General features: G+C 41.5%; 1 protein-coding gene across 2 annotated transcripts in view; it reads left to right on the top strand.

Annotated features, from left to right (window-relative positions):
* The first annotated feature begins 886 nt into the window (after window positions 1-886).
* The window catches only part of TUSC3 (tumor suppressor candidate 3), a 293,630-nt gene continuing 273,245 nt past the window's right edge, over window positions 887-21,271 (top strand). Inside the window, exon 1 of one of the 2 annotated variants that reach the window (XM_088478802.1) lies at window positions 887-1,030. In XM_088478802.1, the coding sequence (XP_088334928.1) occupies window positions 899-1,030 (132 nt within the window). In that variant the 5' untranslated portion in view covers window positions 887-898. Of the gene's footprint in view, window positions 1,031-5,754; window positions 5,770-21,271 lie in introns of those variants that run through there. The other variant, XM_088478801.1, reaches the window with a different exon arrangement.

Consider the following 21,271-nt stretch of genomic DNA (forward strand, 5'->3'; position numbering starts at 1 on the left):
GGCAGCTGTGCTGAAACACCTGTCTTATGAAATAATTAGCTCAACACAGGTTACTACAATCATTAATTAGGTGGGAAGTCCAGGAGCAGAGCACTTTAGGGGTTTATTTATCAAGCAGTGATAAACATAGTGAAGTGGACCAGTGGAGAAGTTGCCCATGGCAACCAATCAGCTTTGAAGTAACATTTAAGTACAGTCTATAAAATAATAGGTAGGAGCTGATAGGTTGCCATGGGCAACTTCTCCACTAGTCCACTTCACTAAATTTTTAACTGCTTGATAAATAAACCCTATATTAATTTGTACCTAATGGGTGGGGTCATATTGGAGGGTAGGCAATTGTGGCACCCACACGATTAAAGTACAACTATTATTTTTAAATAAACATAGTAATGATGTAATTATAGATAGGATCACTTTCTGTATAAAATCAGGAGAGAGAGAGAGATAGAGAGGATAAATGTGACATAGATAGATAGATAGATAGATAGATAGATAGATAGATAGATATCAGCATGTCCTTATAGTGACATTTACAGATCGCGTTTTTAACATTTTTTTTTACTAAACAGATGAAGTGAATTAAATTAAGTAAATGAATAAACTGGACTACACTACTCTTGCGACCATGCGTGTACAAATCTGTTAGCAACATATAAATGTGGAAAATAGCATGAGCAATAAAGCCAGTGTTTCATTTTCTTTACCACTAACGCTTCCCAACAAGCCAGCTACTGTGCAAAATAGTGCATTACATTACAATGTGCTGTGAGTCTGTGTCCACTCTGTAGTCTCAAGAAGAACTACATTACCAGTGATGCTCTGCTGCAGCCTCACCACACAGTCATTGGCTGCCCCGCAGCCAGTGACAGCAGCAGCCACAGCAGAGCAAGTGGTGATGGGGATACAGACGGGCTACACAATCATGGCGTGCAAAGTGAGGGCAGCAATGCAGCATCTCTTCATCCTGAGCATCCTCCTCATCATGATCTTGTGCCTGCAGAACGGAGGAGGACAGAAGAAGAAAGAGGTATTACACGAGTCAGTGATGTATCTGCTTTATGCTGGAAATAAATGTGCCACCTATGTAAGCTTGGGTGCTTTCCATTGCTATGGCTGTGAGAGATGGAATTTCCTATCATAATGTCTCTGGTTACAAAATCATAAACGTTAGACTGGTATATGCAATTTATTACAGTTAGTTATACTAGTTATTGCTGGAAAACTCTTACAAGTCATCTTCATTGTCATTATTTGCTGCTTCTTGATCTGTGTCTTTATAATATGCAGGTTATAATAGATAAATGTATCAATATTTGTATCTATGAAATATACCCTATTTACGTATATTTAAATCAAAATAACAACAAAGGACCGTTTGCTCTAGTTTTTAAAATAAAGTGCATCGTACAGTATTTTCCTATTCCTCTTATGTTGATAGTCATACAGTACATTATAGTGGGTTACATTAAATGAGTAATAAAAGAAATGGATGACAGATCTAGCAATAGCAAATAATAATAACAATAACTGCTAAGGGGTCTATTTATAGGTGAAAACAAGTTTGTGCAGGGCTTCTCCCTATGGGGTTTATGTATCAAGCAGTGAAAAGTGTGGAGAAGTGGACCAGTGGAAAAGTTGCCCATAGCAACCAATCGGCTTTGAAGTAGCATTTATCAATTACAGTTTTATAAAATGATAGGTAGGAGCTGATTGGATGCTATGGGCAAATTCTCAATATAAGAAGTACCGGCAGTGTTTTCCTATTGATATTTCAGCTTTATTATTTAAAGAAACTTTTTTTTTTTCAAATTAAAATATCATTTATTGACTTTTTTAATTGAAAGTGGAAGTCTGGGCTTCGTGTTCACTACGTGTGAACCAGTAAAGCCGGGTGGCGCATTCACAGAGGCTTCCAGGAGTACTTTGCCAGCCGGTATTGTCAGGGAGCCGAGTATCACTAAGCACAGCTGCCCAGGATTTAATGCATTAATGTGTTCAGTGTCAAGTTAGACATTTATTTGTATTAATATAAAAATCCTCAACTAGAGGCACTAAATGAAACACTAACGTTCTTTTATATTCCCCTTTCTGATATGTAATTTGATGCAAAACTGAACATTCAATTTTGTGTGGATTATTTTACGTGCACTCTGTTTCTGATAGGTTGCTTAGCTGGGGTGCAGTGTACTGGCTAACCAATGGTCTTTCCATATCTGTCTGCACACTATGTGGTATATTTACCATAGTGCAGGTTTTTAGAAGTGGAGTTGTTGCCCATAGCAACCAATCAGATTCTAACTATTATCTTCTAGAAGGTGCCAAATAAATGGTAACTAGAATCTGATTGGTTGCTATGGGCAACATCTCCACTTCTAAAAACCTGCACTTTAGTAAATATACTCCTATGAGCAATCTGTTCTAGATTATCCTAGTTACAATCTTTTTTGCAGACTGGCTGCTTGTTGTGCACCATAGACACAATACCAACAGTAGCATTCAGGAGAAAGCACAGTCATTGGTTAGTAACATTTCGGGCTTGGTTTATGCTGAATTTCTCATCTTGGATGACATTTGTCTTTGAGCTTCTGTCTACTTTTTGCTGTTCATATTAAGCCCACACCATCCCCCACCCCAATATTTATCAAGTCCAAAAGAAAATTAAAAGCTTCTAAAATTATTTGATGGCCAGCCAGGCCAGTTTAGGGATCAACTTAAAGTCTAAATTGTTAAAATGAATGATTCCTTATCAGTGGTGGATTTTGCTTAGGGGCTGCGCGGCTGCAGACGACGCAGCCCTTTGAAAGCCGGTGATATGAGCATGCACGGAGCGGCGTCCCGCCGCTACTGTGCATGCACTGGTCGCGGCGCCTGTCAGATCGAAAACGCAGCAGGCGCCGGGTTCCTTATGTTTGAAGAGGCAGAACAGGGAAGGAGGGATGTTTGTAAGTGTGGGCAAATTGCAATATTGGCATATTGGCACAAATGCAGACTTTGAAGACTGGGACACAGATGCATTTGTGGCTGTAGGGAAATGGAAACGTGCTGGTGCTCAACCCAAGTACAAGTTAAGAAATGATTATGATGAAAAGATACATAAGCTAACCATGTATACTGTAGTTGAATGCATCATGTGATTTTTGCCTACTCATTGTGAGATGCAAATTGTCTTTTTGTGGATTCAATTCAAGTGCAGCTTGCGTACAACTCAAAGCAATCCCCCAACTGTCTGTACATCTGATGTTTTTACTCTCCTGTTACTGTACTTTGATGGCAAGTTTGTCCTTTGAAATATACACTGCAGTTCAATATAACACTCTAATCCTTCCTAGCTACAGATGTGTAGTCATACACCTAGAGGTGCAGTGTAGCGACCTTTTCTTTAAATTTGGCTTTTTATGTGCACCGCAGCCGCTGCAAAACACCACTCAATCTGTAACCGCACACAAATTAGCTTTACATTTGTACAAAGTCGCAGGTGAACCACAACGGAACTTGGAGTGAGACACTGCGGCCGCAGCATCCTACCACTTTGTTTACAGATTCAGACTCATTTGAAACACGAATATACAAGTGCCACATATCAGTGCAGTCTCGTTAAGCAGCTTTGTTGAAATGCATTACGAGTGAGACACTTATTTGAGCTAAAAAGACACTAGGCACAAGCCGAGTCACACAGGACCTGGGCCCTGATTCAGAGCCACTTGCAAGTGCTGTGCACTCGCAAGCGGCCCGATGTTTAGGCACTGCGCATGTTCCGCGTCAGACGTGCGCGAGCCCCGCCGAGCGACTGAAGTTCAGTCGCTATGGGGGTCGCAACAAGATGGGGTGGCTGTCGATGGTGAGTGACAGCTCGCTCTGTTTTGTGGGCGGGTAAGGGGGGTGGCTGGACAAACGCTGGCGTTTGTTGGGAGATCTTACTGACCTCACTACTGATGTCAGTAGTGGACTTCCTGCCATTATCGCGATGGTTTCCTGGCCGCTCGCGTAAGCTGTGTCTGGTCTACCACAGCTTTGCCTGGACCTGGTACGCTGAGATGGGCTGTTTGGCACGTCTGCGGCAATAGTGTATGAGGACACATCTGCATTGGGACATTATAATCTTCCACATGCTTGGATACGTTAGATTACCAGTAATCAATGCTTTAGTCATTGGGTCCAGGTCCTGGTCTCTACAGTTATACACTGCTCCCAGCATGCAGCTAAAGATGTGTCCTTAGACGTGCTAAAGGACCCGTCTCAGTGCACCAGGTCCCGTTAGACTCTGTTAGTGCTGGGCGTCTTTTTAGTATCTTCTGTTGCCAAAATCACAATGCGATCTGACTAGGATGCACAAGCAGACTGCTGATTATTTTGAAATGTGAAACTTGTATATCTGTGTGAGTCTCTGAGTCTCTTCCATTGTGCTTCATATAGAGACTCAGGTGCACACAGATATACAAGTGTCACATATCAAATTAACCAGCACAGTCTGCTGGGGCATCCTAGTCACATTGTATTGCTACCTAGCCGTATTTTCGGCAAAATAAGTTGTCCGACACCAACAGATTAGCACGGGACCTGGTGTATTGAGGCTAGATGTATGAGGATAGATCTGTATTTTGTCAGTTATATTCAAGCTGAATGTCAGTGGAGCTGAGAAGGGTTGACTAGCGTGATCATTAATAAAGAAAGACGTAGATAATGTACTTTTCTTTATCCATGTTTAGACAGGTAAAAGGACAGCTTCACAGGAATAAAATGTTTTATCTCCTTTTTCATTCTTATAAGACAATAAATATTTGTTTGTTATCAAAGCTATATGCTATGTTATATTTCCTCCATAGATGTTCGTTTTTGAATTCTCCCTATTGTGACTGCAAATGTTTTATCATCTGATCGCCAGAGCCATGTAGCCTGTGCGCCTAATAAATTATTGCTGATGCCAAGCTTTAGAAGTCATTTCTATTTTTAAATAAGGAACATTTCAATGTACTGTCACTTTGAAGTTAATGAAAGTATGTCTTCTGTTTTCTGGTTCCTCAAAAGATTCTACTGGATCCTACATTTGACTGACCGTATTACTACATTATTTTGAACAATTGATTTAAAGGGATAGCACATTGAAATGTTCCTTATTTAAAAATTTACATACTGTATTTTGGAGTTTACTAAATAAAAACATATTTTTAGTTTCAAATGGCAAGTTTACAGTTTTCCATGGTCCTTTATTTAGATATTAATAATAGGTCATTAAACATTGCCCTATTAAACATATATCAAATTTGACTACAGAATACACTAAAATATGCCAAAAATTACAAATATAGAGTTATCCAAACATAACTCAAGCTACCAATACATTTCTATCTTTGTTATACAGTACTCAAAACTAGGAAATGGCTGGACAACATGTCCTTGAACATAGAGCGATGTTCTATAGAGAAGTTACTGAAGACAACACATTTTGACGGTTGTTTTTTGTTACAGACCTGTTTATGAGAAATATACCAACAGATACTGGTTGCTAATATAAAAAAGTCTTCTATTCCATTTTTCAAGATAAATTTGTCTTATGATTTTGGAACAAAAAGCCATATCGTCCATGTGACTTTAAAGCCATAAAAGCTACCCTATTATTTTAGGTTGGGTGCTAAATAAAGAAGAACTTTAGGAACCTATTTTCATTTACTCCAATTATTCAGAAGTCAACAAACTTATTCTTTTCGCCCCTTTAGAGATGCAATTTTGCTAAAACATGGACCGTGCTTCATAGAGCACACAGCTTAGGTAAGAATGATCAATAATAAGACCCATAATGTCCAGTTGCCTCTAGATATTAAAGATCACTTTTTCTTTTCAAACTCAATGGCAGCCAATTGCAAAATGTGTCAACAACATAGGGCCGGATTCAATTAGATATGAAAAGCCGTAATCAGCGAAAAAGTTTCACCTATGGTCGCTTTTCGCATGTTTGCGGCTTATCTCCAAATTCAATTCCAAGACGTTTTAGCCTAAGCGAAAACTCAATGCATTGAAACAGGCGGAAAAGTTTCCCCAATGAATGGCAGGCGGAAAAAAGTGCAAAATCTCTCTTTTGGGGTGCAGATGTGGGGAAATGATTCAGAACCCTTTGGACACTCCCCCAAAGGACAAATCAGCAAAATAAAAAAATTACCTCAGAAACCCCCCCAAAAACATGTAATTTTTGGGGCGAAAATGAAAAAAAGTGGGGGGACTAGGACAAAGACTAGCGAAATAGGTTTCTTGGGGGGCTGTATGGATGGGCCAAGTGTTTTTAGGATTGCAGGTACATACAGCAGGTGGATTTTTCTATTTTTTTAAAAGTGAACTTTAGAGACACAAAAATATGCTAGCACCCATTTTCAAGTACCCCAAATTTGACTGGATTATTTATTTTAAAGAAAAAATACTGCTTTCTATCACTCTTCACCACTTATACAAATATGCTTTTAGAAAGCATTTTACACAACTTAAGGACACAAAGTGCAATTATTAGGGTTAATAGTACACATCTGTAATGATTTCCAGTGTCAGAGCATCTTATTTTGGGGTACAGACTGATTCCCGAAATGTATTCAGTACTTTCCGCCCGTTATGCATTCACCTATTTGCGTTTTCGCCTGTTCTGCAATTGAATAGGGCGAAATGCAGGTAAGCACATGCCGCAATTTCGCGTCCCATATTGATATCAGTACAGACCTTTCTCCATGCTTTAGAGATTCATATCTCATGATACCTATTGTAGCTCAACATAATCAGTTTCTCAAATTGTTCATACAGTTCACTTGTTTACTTCTCAAAGGACATTCAGCAAAGTGCTTGTAATACTGATACTCTCAGGAAACAATGGCTTTATTTGGATGACATTTCTGTAAAAGGAAAGCCGGAGAACACAGCTAGATACAGAATAGCTATGAGATTCCTGCTGGAATATGGCTGGATAATCAATACAGCAAACAGGGGTTGGGTATGTAATACTGCAGGATGGAAGCTCAGCGCTTGAAATCCCAAAGCTGGAAGGCCGGCAGAAGAAGATCCCGACAGGAGAGGTAAGTAGGCTATCCCTACCCCTCTCCCCCCTAACCCTCTCTTAGTGGTGCCAAACCCTAACCTCACCCCTAGTGCCTAAACCTAACTCCCCCTTCCAGTACCCTAAACCTAACCCTCCCAGGGGTGCCTATCCCTAAACTCCCCCCGGTGGTGCCTAACCCTAACCCCCGCTTCCCCTAGCCTAACCCTGCCGGGAGGGGGGTACCTAACCCTAAGTCCACCCAGGAGTCCCTAAACCTAACCCTCCCCCCGCTGCTAACAGCTCCCGACGACCCGGTTTACGTATGTTCAGGATTTGGGCATGGGGCTTATGATAGGCGTCAGTATTCAGACACCTATCTTTAGTCCCATGCTGGGCTTTCAGTGTCGGGAAGTCGGCGGTCAGCATTTCAACCTCTGGCTTCCTGACTACATCCCAGCAAAAAGCCATCTAGTGCCTTCTCAGAAGCTACAATTCTTGGGCGTACAAGTAGATTCATCAAAACATACAGTAATTTTTTCTGAAGAAAGACTTGCCAAAATGACCATTTAACTTAAGTATCAACAAATAGTACATTAAATTAAATTATCTCTATCTGTAATGGTGCATACACACGGTCAGATTTTTCTTCAGATCTGAACGATAACGATTTAAAAAATCGTTCAATCGTTCATATGTGAAGGAAAATCTGACATCTGACATATCTGTCAGATCTGTCAGATGAACGATTTGAACGATGCGCGTTCCCGATAGTCAAATAACGATCTCTGACATCTGATGTGTTTGCAGTCAGACTGGGACGATTCCATTCATTTTAATGCAGTCAAAAATCGTTCAAATCGTTCAAATCTTTGGTAAAATCATTCAAATCGTTCAGTCGTTCATCTGACAAATCTGACTGTGTGTATGTCCCATAACACACCGTTTCAGAATCTGGCGTGCACTTTCTGGACATGGTGACTGTGATTCTTCTCCTGCTGCCTGCTAGCTGCAGCACATTTGGTTGGTTTCCAGTTAAATACTAAAGAAGTATTATTGCAAACAATTAGCAATAATACCAAAAAGGAAGAACCCCTTGTGGGGGCACTACATCACAAATATGCAGAAAATATATATAATAAAATATAACTTTTAATATATCTATATTAAAAATAGGAGAGAGTTAACACAGTAGGTATTTTATCACTAAAGAACATACACCAAAGAAAATTGATTTATATGAACATAAACATAAATAATCTTGGCAAAGAAAAACATGATATATTCAAAACAAAACAAAATGCGAATACACCAACAATATTTATAAATACCAGTCCCTTAATGGGAAACTGGCTTTTGTTATATCCAAATCCCAGCTGGGTGAAAATCTTAAATTAAATAAACTGATGTTGTTCTTTCACAACACATCAGGGTCAATCAACTAAGAGGAGGTGGCAGGAGAGATTTCTCTATTGTCTACTGAATTTAACACATGATATTTAAACCCTAAGCAAGTGGTTCCCAAACTTTTTTGAATTATGTTGCCCTAGAGTACCAGCATTGTTTCCATGGCACCCCTAAGCCAAAAGTTTGTTATTGAGAAATTCACAAAAAAATTTAGTTAATTGAAGTAAATTGTGCTTACCTGTCATCCTTAGGTTCATTTATGTGGTGGTGGACAGGTTTACGCTTCTGTTTGTCTACATATTTACATTACATTGACCAATTGTAATTTGATTTGGTGCTGGACCACCAACCTGAGGCACCCCTGCAAGTTTCTGAAGGCACCCCAGGGTGCCACAGCACACAGGGGGTCATTCAGACCCGCTCGCGAGTGCAGGACGCGGGTCGATGTTACCCCAGTGCGCATGCGCACAACGGAGGGAGCTCCGTCATGCGCATGCGCGAGACCCGGACAGCGACAGCCAAGCTGTCGCTCCGGGTCTCGCACCAAAGGGGGCGTGCTGTCGATGGTGACTGACAGCACGCCCCCTTTGGTGGGCGTGCCTACCAGACGGAGGCGTTCCCATGGGAACGCCTACCATCTGGGTCCGGCCCCACTGACATCACTAGTGATGTCAGTGGGAGTGATTTTGGCTCTGATAGAGCCAAAATCACTCCAGGGCTTGCGGTCACCGAGACCCTACCGCAGGGTCTCGTCACAAGCCCGATGGTCGCGATGGTCTTGACCATCGCGACCATCTTTTTGGCCGCTCGCATATGCTGTGGGTGGTCACCCACAGCTATGCGAGCGGGCAGGAGCCCGCTCCATTTTTAGGTAGGAGGGCACTGATTCAGAGCGAGCGCTCTGGTCAGAGCGTCCGGCTCTGAATCAGGCCCACAGTTGGGAACCACTGCCATAAGCTCTAAAACCCTGCAAATGTACATACCAGATACTGTATATTCTTGCTAAATTATTACATAGACATAAATATGGTATTTCAAATGAGGAGCGGAAGTGATGTAGATAGATCGCCTGGCTACAATATTACATCTATTAAATCACACTTGTTGTAAAACACCATAGAAAAATGTTTGTAGTATCAGAACCTGAAGTTGCAACAATGTTATTGCACAATCAAGGAAAAGAACCATTCATACAAGCTGTTCATGAGGTGCGCTGTCTGATCACATGTGGTTAGCATACAGTAAAATATCCTAAAATATTCATCATACCGTGTTTCCCCGATAATAAGACACTGTCTTATTTTTTTTTGGTCAAAAAAACTCCATAGGGCTTATTTTCGGGGTAGGGCTTATTTTGGACTGTTTTTCAAAAGAAAGGGTAGGGCTTATTTTCGGGGTAGGTCTTATTATCGGGGAAACACGGTAGTTGCTTGCCACGGTGGAAATGTTTATTCAAGTAACATAACTTAGCAAAAATGTTGTTTCAGCAGTCAAATCTTTGTAGCCTATACACAATAAAAGAACCGCTTTGCTTTTCTATCAATTGTAACTGATAACAAGTGACTTATAATAGGAGACTTAATTGAATCAAGGAGGCACATACAGTACGTCTCTGTAGCTCCTGTAGATATAGGGGGTCATTCAGACCCGGTCGTTAGCGCCGATGCGCTCGGACCGGGTCGATGGCCCCCCACAGAGCATGCGCAGGACGGCGCCTTCGCCGTCGTGCGCATGCGTGAGACCCGCTATGACCGACAGCGCCGGTCGTAGCGGGTCTCGATCCAAAGGGGGCGAGCTGTCGATGTTGATTGACAGCTCGCCCCGTTTGGAAGGCAGGCCGGGGGGGTGGCAGCCCGAACGGAGGTGTTCCTATGGGAACGCCTGCTGTTTGGGGGAGGCCCCACTCTCATCACTAATGATGTCAGTGGAGAGCTTCCGGCTCTGAATGAGGCCCATAGTGTGTGCAGATAGAAATATGTATACCCTAAGGTAGTGAGCAGACAGTCAGGGGTCCGAGTGAGTGGTGATTTCAAATAGAAGGAAGATCGGTCACCTCTGCTGTCCATATAGTAGTTTACCGGAGTGACCACTGATACAGTGTGTTGCAGGGTCTCCCTCCCGGACCAGATGAGAGGGTGACTAGCGAGGAGGAGGGAAATACCTGTGTATGTGATAGTGTAGGATATCAGCGGAGTTCTCCAATTCCGGAGTTCCCATTGGTGCCAACAGGAGCAACTGGACGTGCGTTTCACCCTTCATGTGGGCTTGTTCACCAGTGTCAGCCTTGGTTTACAGTTACCCTGGTAACTGCAGTCAGCTGATTGCTAAGGTCACTAGTGCGCCAAATTCAAACATTCGCCTGTATAAACAGTATATGCCAGAGTGCTAGGTCTGCTACCTCTAGTGTATCTGTAGATACAGCCTTCTTGTGCATGAATTTCAGAGTTTTTTTTCTTTTTTATTCCTTATTATAGCTTGTCCCGATTCCTCTTTCAGTGTCAACTTCATACCTTCTAGCATCCTTCATTTGCCAATTCCAGCTTCACAGACTTCTACTTACTATCAGATGGTATGCAGTCGGGATGCCGACGGTCTAAATCCTGACCGTTGGCATCCCAACTGTCTAATCCCGGCAAGGGTCTAATGACAGATGTCGAAATACCGACGCCTGTAATTTTACCTACACCGGGAGCCCGACGCCCGGCATCCCGGTCGAAGGATAGCTGGGCGCAGACAGCCGCAGGGGGGAGGGTTAGGTTAGGGGCTCCCGGGGGGGACTTAGGGTTAGGCAGCTGCCCGGGGAGGGTTAGGGGCTAAGCTAGGGGAAGGGGGGTTAGGCACCCCCCGGGAGACTTAGGTTAAGACAGTGGGGAAGGGGGGATTAGGTTTAGGCACTTAGTGGGGGGTTAGGGTTAGGCAGTTGGGGGGGAGGTTAGGGTTAGGCACCCCTAAGGGAAGGTAAGGGTTAGGGGGGGTTAGGTTAGTTGTAACTCACCTTAGCTGCTGTCAAGATCTTCACCTCTGCCGGGCTTCCGCTGTCGGGATTTGAACCGCCGGCCGCATACCGATCCCTATCAGATAACCACATCAATAGGTAGGACAGAATGCTGACACCTCTGGACCTTCTGCAGTGATTTCCAAAACTCCTTGTCTCTGGTGAATGCCAGTTGTTAGATAAACTATGTGCCTCTGCTCTACCAGTGTTTAGTGTTGAGAATCTGCCAATTTATCCTGAAGCATGACTGTCTTCTTGGAATGTTCTAATCCAATTTTGGCCTTCATTGGTTAAGGTGGCAGATGAGAGATCTTCAACTGGATCTAATCAATCAGTGGCCTCACAATTCAGCACATCTAAATGAAGTCATCAGCCCTATAGATGCCAAAAAGAAATCCCTGAGATGATAACAAGACTCCAGCTCCAAGGTGTCAATCTCACCTACTTACAGAAGTGGTGAAAGGAGTATGGCTAGAGAACTGAACTCTATGTCCAAATGTTCTGTAAATGAGTGCACAGTTTATGAGTCAGTATTTCCCACCTCTCTTAAGATATAAACATCTCATGATATTTTCTAATAACAAGACAGTAGTTTCTTACATAAAAGCGACACAAGAAACAGGACAATGATAATGGAAGTATGAGCAATTATGTCATGGACTGAAAATTATTTCCTATTCCTTTCTGCATTGCATTTAGCAGGCAAAACAACAATATAGCATTTTATCTCAGTCGATATGAAGTCATGGGAATGAACCTTGACCCATTGTTCTCTGTGGAAGATCATGGGCATATTTAGCAAAATTCTCATACAGTAAATAATATTGCAACTTTTATCATCTATCGTAGCAACTTATCACTTGGACAATTTTCTTCATGAAAAGCTTTTCGGAAACAGTGTGTTTGTGCAATCAGTGCAACGTTAATAATTTCATTTCCAATAAGAAGATGGTGATTCTGTTAGATTTATTTAGCAATGATCCTTTTTTTTTAAAAATAGGTTGATTAACTTATGTAACTTCCACTAACATCCTTTACACTACTTAATAGAACCTGGATATCCTCTACAAATGTCCTTTGTTTTATTGAAAGTACACAATTGTACTTTCAATAATGTAGTAATATAGCTTCAACATTCACCTATAAAGCGTTTTTTTGCTACTGTATGTTCTTGGCCGTATTGTCGACAGGATGTAAAGGGTCGAAATAGACATAGATATATGTATATATCGTTCCGAAACGGTTATCTTCTCATGAAAAAAAAATCTATGCAAGTTTTAGGAACAACTATTCCCCTTTTTTTTTTTTAAACATGTTTTGGCAGCGTGTCACTTGTAATAATTGCAAAATACAAATGAAAAAATATTTACCTAATTTGAAGTCACAGGTTCTGTGTCTTTGGGGCTGTATATGTCTTTCCAATTGTAAATACACTGAACTCTGCATAGAAATTAGTGGATGAGCAGTCAGCCTGCTGGGGAGGTATAAAAGATGAGATCCGAGTCTGTGCACTTGTGAATCCATCGTTGGATATGAGTAAGAAATAACAGTCCATGCCATCCTGAGATGGCATTAGCAAATGCTAAAAAGTTTGTCCACGAAGCACATTCTTTGCAGTATCTTAATGCTTTTGGACTGTTTTGTCCCTTGCTTCCTCACTCAGATCTTCTACATCATGCACTAATTTTGCACCCTGATCCAAATGCCTTGAGGGCATAGAGACTCAGAGGCCGTTGCTAACACAGAGTGGAGTGTCTGACAAGACAATTGAAGTACTTCTTGAAACTAGAATGCAAAATTCTATGTCTGTTTGCTAATTATCACCGATGACGTCATTTTCGCATGTTTCAATTATCCCCGTATTCAATTTCAAAGACTTTTCGTAGGTTTGAAAAGTCTTTGAAAAAAAACAGAGATAACTTTTCACTATGTTTTACATGGTGAAAAAAAGTGCAGAATTAGGGTTTAGGGGTGCAGGCTTAAAAAAAATAGCCTGCACCCCTGGGAATGTCATTTAAAAATAAACTGTGTCAAAAAAACTAAAAAAAAAAAAATAGGGACACCCCAAAAAATAAATTTTGGGTGAAAAAAAAGTGGAAAGAGTGTTTTAAAATAGGGAAATAGGTTCAGGGATGTTCTGCAAATATGCGGCAGGTGTTTTCTAGAATAGGCTATTAGCGGCAGGTGCATTTTTGCAGAATTTTTAAAAAATGGCTTTAGGGACTTAAAAATATGCTAGTACCCATTTTCATGTACCCCAAATTTGATGGGACCACTTAAAAAAATGAAAAAAATAACCTAAGTGCTCTTCTGCATCCCTTCTTCAATGTCAGGAAAAAACGCCTGCCACGGCTATTTAAAAACCCGACTTTCTTTTGCAGGCAAAAACGGGGGTACTCATAGGTATCCCCCATGTCTGGACATCTTTAGGGGGGTCCTACAATTATTTCCCTAAAGTACCCGTTTTTTTTTCGTAGTTACCAATTCGCCGGGTCCCATTTTAGCTGATTTCAAATTGATTGCGGGGATAAAGCAGGCACGCGCCCAATACTTTATCCCAGGAAAAGCTCCGATGTGGAGCGAAAAGTCCAGCATGGACTTTTCACTCCTGAATTGAATACGGGCCATGGTTTGAAAAACATTTATATCCTCTTTTACAAAACTTTAATTATTTGTTCCTGGTTCTGCTACCCTTCCACAGATTTTGGATTTTCTTCAGGATGGATTAAACAAGAGTCATGCTCTCTCTACCCTGAAAGCCCTGGTATCTGCACTAAGGGACTGCTACTTAATTGAATGGTACGTGTATTTTGCATATTTATGCACTGCTCATTCTCCGGAAAAGAGTGTGTGCAAGTATGTGGGCAATTGCATCTCCATATACGACTGAATAAGTTTAACTAGACTGTAATAAGTGTTCTATGAGGGCATGTTGGTGAAACTGCTGGCAATGCAGCAGAAATACCTGTGTCTAGGTGTGTCTTTTTGTAATATAGGCTGGTGCAAGTGTGCACTGATGATGCTGATGTTTTTCATGAGAATTACAGAACACAATTTATTAAGAAAGCATTAGTCCTCTTAGCATGCCTTTTATGGCACCTTTGGGATTTTAATCTCATGTTGGAAGCCCCAACATCTGGTCCCTTTAAACCTGTGCAAGAGGTTTCTCATAAATGGCTCACTCTTGAGGTATTGTTTCAGGTAACAAATCACGTTCTTCCATCCACTGGAAAATGATGACATGAGTTATGCGATTGAAGCATTTTTTGAGACTATCTTCTGAACGTGTGATCATCTGGGGATGCTCATTTTGTAAGGAATGTCCTTTAAACAGTTATTCAATAAAATAAATATATTTTCACTGCAACTATTTGCACTTGTACTGTTGATTATATGTGTCCTACCCTCCTTTTGCATGTATTGCTTGATGTTAATTTACATTCTTTTAGGGTGATTCTCTGTGTGACACATGGGACATTTACATATATACATGAACTGTTTCTATACCACAATTTTCCTGGCGTCCAGAGAGTCCCCTGCATCACACACCGTTTAGAACACTTCCAGAAGGAACAGTTTACTGTAGTGACTTTTTTTCTGGTGTATATTTTCTACCGTTGAAATATTTAAGTCTTGGACACCAGAAAAAAAAAAAAAGATCAACTCCTCAAATTCAACTAAAAAAAAGAATTGATCAATTCATGGCAATTAATTTTCCATTTTATAGTGGAGTTTATAAAATTGAAGCAAGCATTTGATCAACTGGTTGCTGTAATATGTTGTGCGCAATAGTATGTTTGGGATGCGGTCAATTTCTCAACTGCCGCTCACAATGCCGGCGCTGACACGGGTTTCTGACCGTTAGGATCCCGAGCACCGACATCAGAAGCACTGGCATTCCGTACCCATCCCATATGTTTTGAAAAATTATACATCAACAGATTAATCTAATTGCAAATGAAACATATTGTAATTTTAAACCTATGCATAAATTCTGGAAATACGTAAAATAATAATTTAGTCCTAAGAAAATGTATAACCTTCTTGTGTACTAAGGTAGTTTTACTTTCTTAGCCAAAAAAATGGTTTATTTAACAGAGTACACTTTAACCCTATGTACTGCACCCCTGATTGTAAGGTCAAATGCAATAAAAAGAAATTGTCTTTCACCAGCCTTTTCAAGCAGTTTAGGCTATTCATCAACAGCAGCCTACTGTCATGCTTCCTGAAAAGTAAGAAAAAAATTAAATATACTCTCTTTATATTTGCATGTACTTTGCTGAGGATTTTATATTGCTGGGTAATTGTCAGGCATGCATTTAAAAATATAGTTTTAAAGCCTTTTCCTTGAAAATTATGCAGCATTAGTTAACATACATTATCAGATTTCAATGTACATTACACTATTACTAAACCACAGTTGTAGGAAAGGAGTATTTTTTCATATTTGTCAGAATCAGTGCATCCATACATGTAATATGCAATACTGGTTCAGTGGACATTGGATCACTATAGTCCCATCATGTCATGTATATTGTATGTGATAATTGTGGATTTCTGGCCTTTAAACACTTATTTTCAATAAATGTTACCATTCTAAATCCTAAGATTAGATTACAAAAATTGTACAAAACTATTGGGTATATGACTGGTATATCCCAGATGTATTTTACATATTGCTAGGTTTAAAAAAATTAAGAATATATAAGTATAAAAAATGTATATAGATCAAGCAGAAAATAGTAATTTTATTGGGTCAATGCTGAAAAACAAGGACATTTCCAGGGGAACAACTTTACAGGAATAAGTCTTTGAAGCCTGAGACTGCCCCTGGAAATTCAGGACAGTTGTGTGCTTTTGTGTTTGTGCATTTCGGACAGCTGTATGCTTTTTTATTTGTGCATACTATACTATGTAGCGTTCCCTCTAGGCTGTTTTAGTGGGGTGTCGCGCCCTTCCCGATTTGAAAAGGGAGAATGTGCCCTGCTCCTTTTGAAGGTGCCCCGCTAAAACAACCTGCAGGTGCCGCCTCCACCGGCGGGCCTCAGTGTCCTGCGGGTGGGGAAAACTGTGGCCTAGTGATCACCACCAGTGAATAGATGCCTGGCGCATGCACCCGGCATCTATTCACAGAGAAGGGAGAGCATGGGGGCAGCCCGGCATGTCCATAAGTGCCGGGTACGCACCCAAGAGACACGGGCCCTTTTCTCGTGGTTACTTCACCTTTTCGGGCGTGCGCACCTTAGATGCCCTTTCTCTTAGTGCCCTTTCTCTAGGTCCGGCGCCCTGCCCAGCGCCGGACCTAGAATGAACACTACTATGCAGGCGCCTTAATGTAGGCAAGTGTATATTTTAAGAATTATAAGCGTGACATAAGTATAACTGTAACTCATCATGTTTACAATTGTATTCCCAAGGGTGAAACTTACAGTAAGTAGCTTTTTACACTTGCTGACAACATGACACCTGCCTTCCAGGGTCTCCATACTGACTTGGAAAGACTCTGGGTGTGCTGGGATGTTCCCTCTTGGCTGTAATTAAGATTGTTGTCCGGTACCTGTCTATATCCGATTTCCATATAAGCTAGGAGGAGGACGTTCCCTAAAGCTGATATCACCTATGGAGTTCCCACTTAAGAGTGGTAGATATGCCTGATGTTTCTTTATAAAATGTGAGTGCATTGTATGAATACACTGTGTGAATAAGACGAATTTGAAGATAAAAAGTCACACACACTCATTGCTACCGAGTCATGCCTTGAGATGGTGCGACTAGAAGGGCTGTTTAAGGAGGTAGATGTATGTGGACACATCTGTACTTGCCTACTTTCCCGAAATGGCCAAGAGGTCCTGAACATTGGATGGTGCTACCTGGAAAAGTAGGCAAGTCTCCTGCACCCTCCTCCACCACCCGCGGCCCCCCACTTCGCGGTGGAATGCGTCATCATATCCCTGCTCCATGCTGTATGCCTGTTTTCTCTGCACTGTATAGCGGGGGGCGGGGCCATGATGACACATTTGTGCCACCATGTCCCCTGCACAACCCACTTTCCCGGCTGCCACACCCCCTCTCTGCCGACCTGGCTGCCCCCTCCGCGCAAGCAATATACTGGCTGCATTTGCAAGTAGCCCACACATGCTGAACAGTTTAGATTTGAGTTTGGACACACCCCTCTAAAATCAAAATCTCTCTGCACCCACCTGCAGTGCAGCATGGTTTTGCTAAAGGGCACAGTTCCTTGATCTTTTTTTCTTTACTCCCAACCCAGAATCAGGCCCTATGTTGCACATACAGTAGAAGCTACATGAAATGCAAGCGTCAGTAGTCATTGTACCCTTGCATCGAACTTTTGTCATATTAGTAATACAAATAAGATGCATATTTTGTGAAATAATCGCTGGAAGGAAGCTTGGCACGGCCAAATCACAAAGTCCATGGTGGGCCAAACGGGGATTTTTGGCGCAATTTGAGTATAGGAGTATATGGACACATCTGTATAGGATCTATAGTAAAAATGTGGTAGAAACATATTTTGGGATATAGATCTCAAAAGGATTTCACGAAAACTTAATTTTACCACTCCACTCCATAAAGTTATTGATTTCATTAAATAAGCTTACCTACAACCACCAATCACTGCCCAGTCTTCCGATTCTGCAAAAAATTCTCATCATTCAGTTCGCAAAACAGCTTTCAGTTTGCAAAACTATATAAGTTTGCAGACTTTTCTTCCATTACTTCTTTGTTTCCTAAACTTTTTCAAACCACAGCACCCTGGAGTATCAGCATTTTTTCCACTTCTCCCCTGGGCCAAAAGTTTCTTATTGAGAAATTCAGCTGAAATTAAATGAAGTAACTTGTATTTCTGTCACCCTTAGGTTCAGTTATGTGGTGGTGGACAGGGCTGCGCTTCTTTTTGTCCACATTTTTGATTTGCAGTCATTAGCAGAGCTGTAACTAAACTATTTGGTGCCCTGTGCCAGAGAGAGCATTGGCGTTCCCCCAACAGGAAAATTGACAGGCCCAAATAGCGCCCCCTGCCCTGCAGTTCCCTGTGCCATGGCACAGGTCACACCACCCTAGTTACAGCTCTGGTCATTAGCACTGATTTTGCCTATCACACTGACTAAATATAATTTTATTTGGTACTGGTCCACCAACCCGAGACATCCCTGCAAGTGTCCTGAGGCACCCCAGGGTGCCACGGCACCTAGTTTTCCTATAGATCAGTGGAAATCACTTTACATTTTTTAAGAGCCAATATTACTGGACCACAATCTATTTAAATTATGAGTGTATGAATTCACTACCACCTAGGCTTACTACTATGCCATTGCCACCACTGTCACTCGTTTTGTTTTGCTTTTACCAGTGCCAGTTCTCTTCCATTACCCCATTATCTATTTCATTCTCAACCTTGTTACTCTTGATTTACAGAACCAACCTCTGCCATTGCCATCTCTCTTCACAGCCTCCACGTCTCCCCGCACTTACCTTTTCACATGTCAATATGCTCCAATGTTGTTCAGACAGAAGGTGAGGATGTATAAATGAGGGATAAACCATTGATGTTCCTGATCTTATGGAAATGCGAATACTGAGTTTTCAATTGCTGCCAATCATCTGATGCTACTTTCCAATGTCTGTCCGCTGGATGCTGGCTTGTATTCAGCTGCGGACAACTTGCCATTGCATTGCATGATTTTATGTTGGAAGCCCAGCCACCATTAAATGAATGCCAGACTTCCAATCCCTAGGATGAACTCTCTTCAGCCTGAACTGTGCTTCATTTAAAAATGTATGAGGAAAATTTAAAGATACACTACCTGATTCTGAGTCGCACTCAGGGCCAGACTGGCCAATCTGGCAGTTCTGGCAAATTTTCAAATGAACTGATAGTCTGATGGGCTTGGGCCCCTCCAGCACAGTCCTTCCATGACCGACGCACTTCATTTCTGACACGTCAGTTTTTTCTTAGCAAACCCTGCGCCCCCAAGGGACAGAAGATATGTGCATCTTATCAAAAATAACTTTTCATTTAAATCAACCTTCTATTTAAAAGACATTGCTTAGCCCTCCCATTAGGGTACTTGAACTCACAGCCTCAGATGTTGCAGTCACACATATTTCACATAAGCTGTTTGCTCCTGTGTAGTAAGCCTTGAAGTTCTAACTATATGTAAGCTAGCTGTAATTCTTAGCTTAGACCACTGCAGCTAAGCAGATGTACAGTATGTAGTGTGCAGCTGCAAGCTTGCAGGATGTACTGAGTCAGTCATTGCTGTTCCCCCGTACTAGCCTGTAGCTGCACACAAAAGTATAAGATTATAGACTAAGAAGTAGAGGAAGACAGGAATATAAAGTGCACGACTCTATAGTAATTGTTAAAACACCCCATCTAATTAAAAAGTCTATATCCACCACAGGTCAGCAGATGCTGAGCCATTCAGAGGCCTAGCTGAGCAGCTCCACATCCTGGAGCTCTGCTCAATGGGATGGATATAAGGCACAACGTGACATCATAACATCCTGTTGCACATACTGGGGCAGGCTGGGAGCCTCTCGAGCAGACAAGAGGAGGACCTCAGCAGCCAGACATCGCCAAGGTGGGCCTGTACTCTTTAATTGCCAGGGATGATTTTTAGTCAGAGTGCCACCCTGGTTGCACATAATGTGGTTGCAGTTTGGTCTTCTTACAGCGATCAGAAATACATGCAAACATCTGCCAATATTCTGAGTTTGAAGTATCTATGCAACTGCACCATCCACATTCCTCCTGCTTGTGAGAGCATCTAGTAACTGCATTTGCACCTGCTCCTTCCTTGGTGCAGGAGATCAATTGAAATTGGTTGGGTCTCTGCACATACTCATCTCTGAATAGCTCACAGTTCTATATAGACGCCCATGGGAAATGTGAATGCCTGGTTGCCACCGCTTTGCTACCAAGTAACCCGCATACAACTGTAAATGAGAATTGACCGAGATGTGTACTATTCTGGACCACTTGTAAATGCATTTACTGACTGCACCCCATGTGCAAGTTGAAAAAGATGCAAGATCCCACTTCATTAAAATTGTATGTTTCTCTGAATCAAATATAGAGTAGGAAGTCAGACTAAGAAAACAATTATTATTATTATGGATGGTCTAAAATGAGTGTTAAATATTAATTAAGGGTGGATAACTCCTATAAAAATCCCAAACAATGATGGTACTGAACTGAGTGAGTGATGTAATTTGTATACACCTGTTCATTACTTATGTCATTTTACATATCAACATTTTATTGAAAAGATTTTTTCCAACAAATTTAAATGGGAGGGGGGAAGGGAAGGAAAGAAGGCTAGAAGGTGAAGGGAGGGAAAGTTTGAAAATACATCCAAACATGACACAATCACAGATTATTAAAGTGTAAGACAGTTCATCGGCCGGTAGAAGTTATACAGATGATATAAAGAAAACAATGATACAGTCAAACTCAATTCACCAAGCGCGCGCACACCCACACACACAAGAGGACCAATGTGTGCTAGGGATAATCCATAGGAGGTTTTGGGACTATAACCCGTGAGATCTATTATGAAAGGACAGCCATGTGGACCAAGTCGAAGAGAAGAGAGCAGCCTTATTGTCAACTATGCTAGAAATACATTCCATTTGGTAGGTAAACCATATCGCTTCCATGATAGAGGTTGCAGAAGGGACTTCCAATTAACGCTATGCGTCATTTAACTGCATTCAAGATATACAAGATAAGTTTCTGTGTGGGTTTTGAAACACCAGGAATAGGTCTGGGTAAGAGAGAGTAGGTTGGGGATGCAGGCATGGCAACAGTAGTAATCTGGAGTACAAGTCGA

Source organism: Taudactylus pleione, unplaced genomic scaffold (genome assembly GCF_031769625.1).
Source record: "Taudactylus pleione unplaced genomic scaffold, aTauple2 ptg000218l, whole genome shotgun sequence".
Lineage (NCBI taxonomy): Eukaryota > Metazoa > Chordata > Amphibia > Anura > Myobatrachidae > Taudactylus > Taudactylus pleione.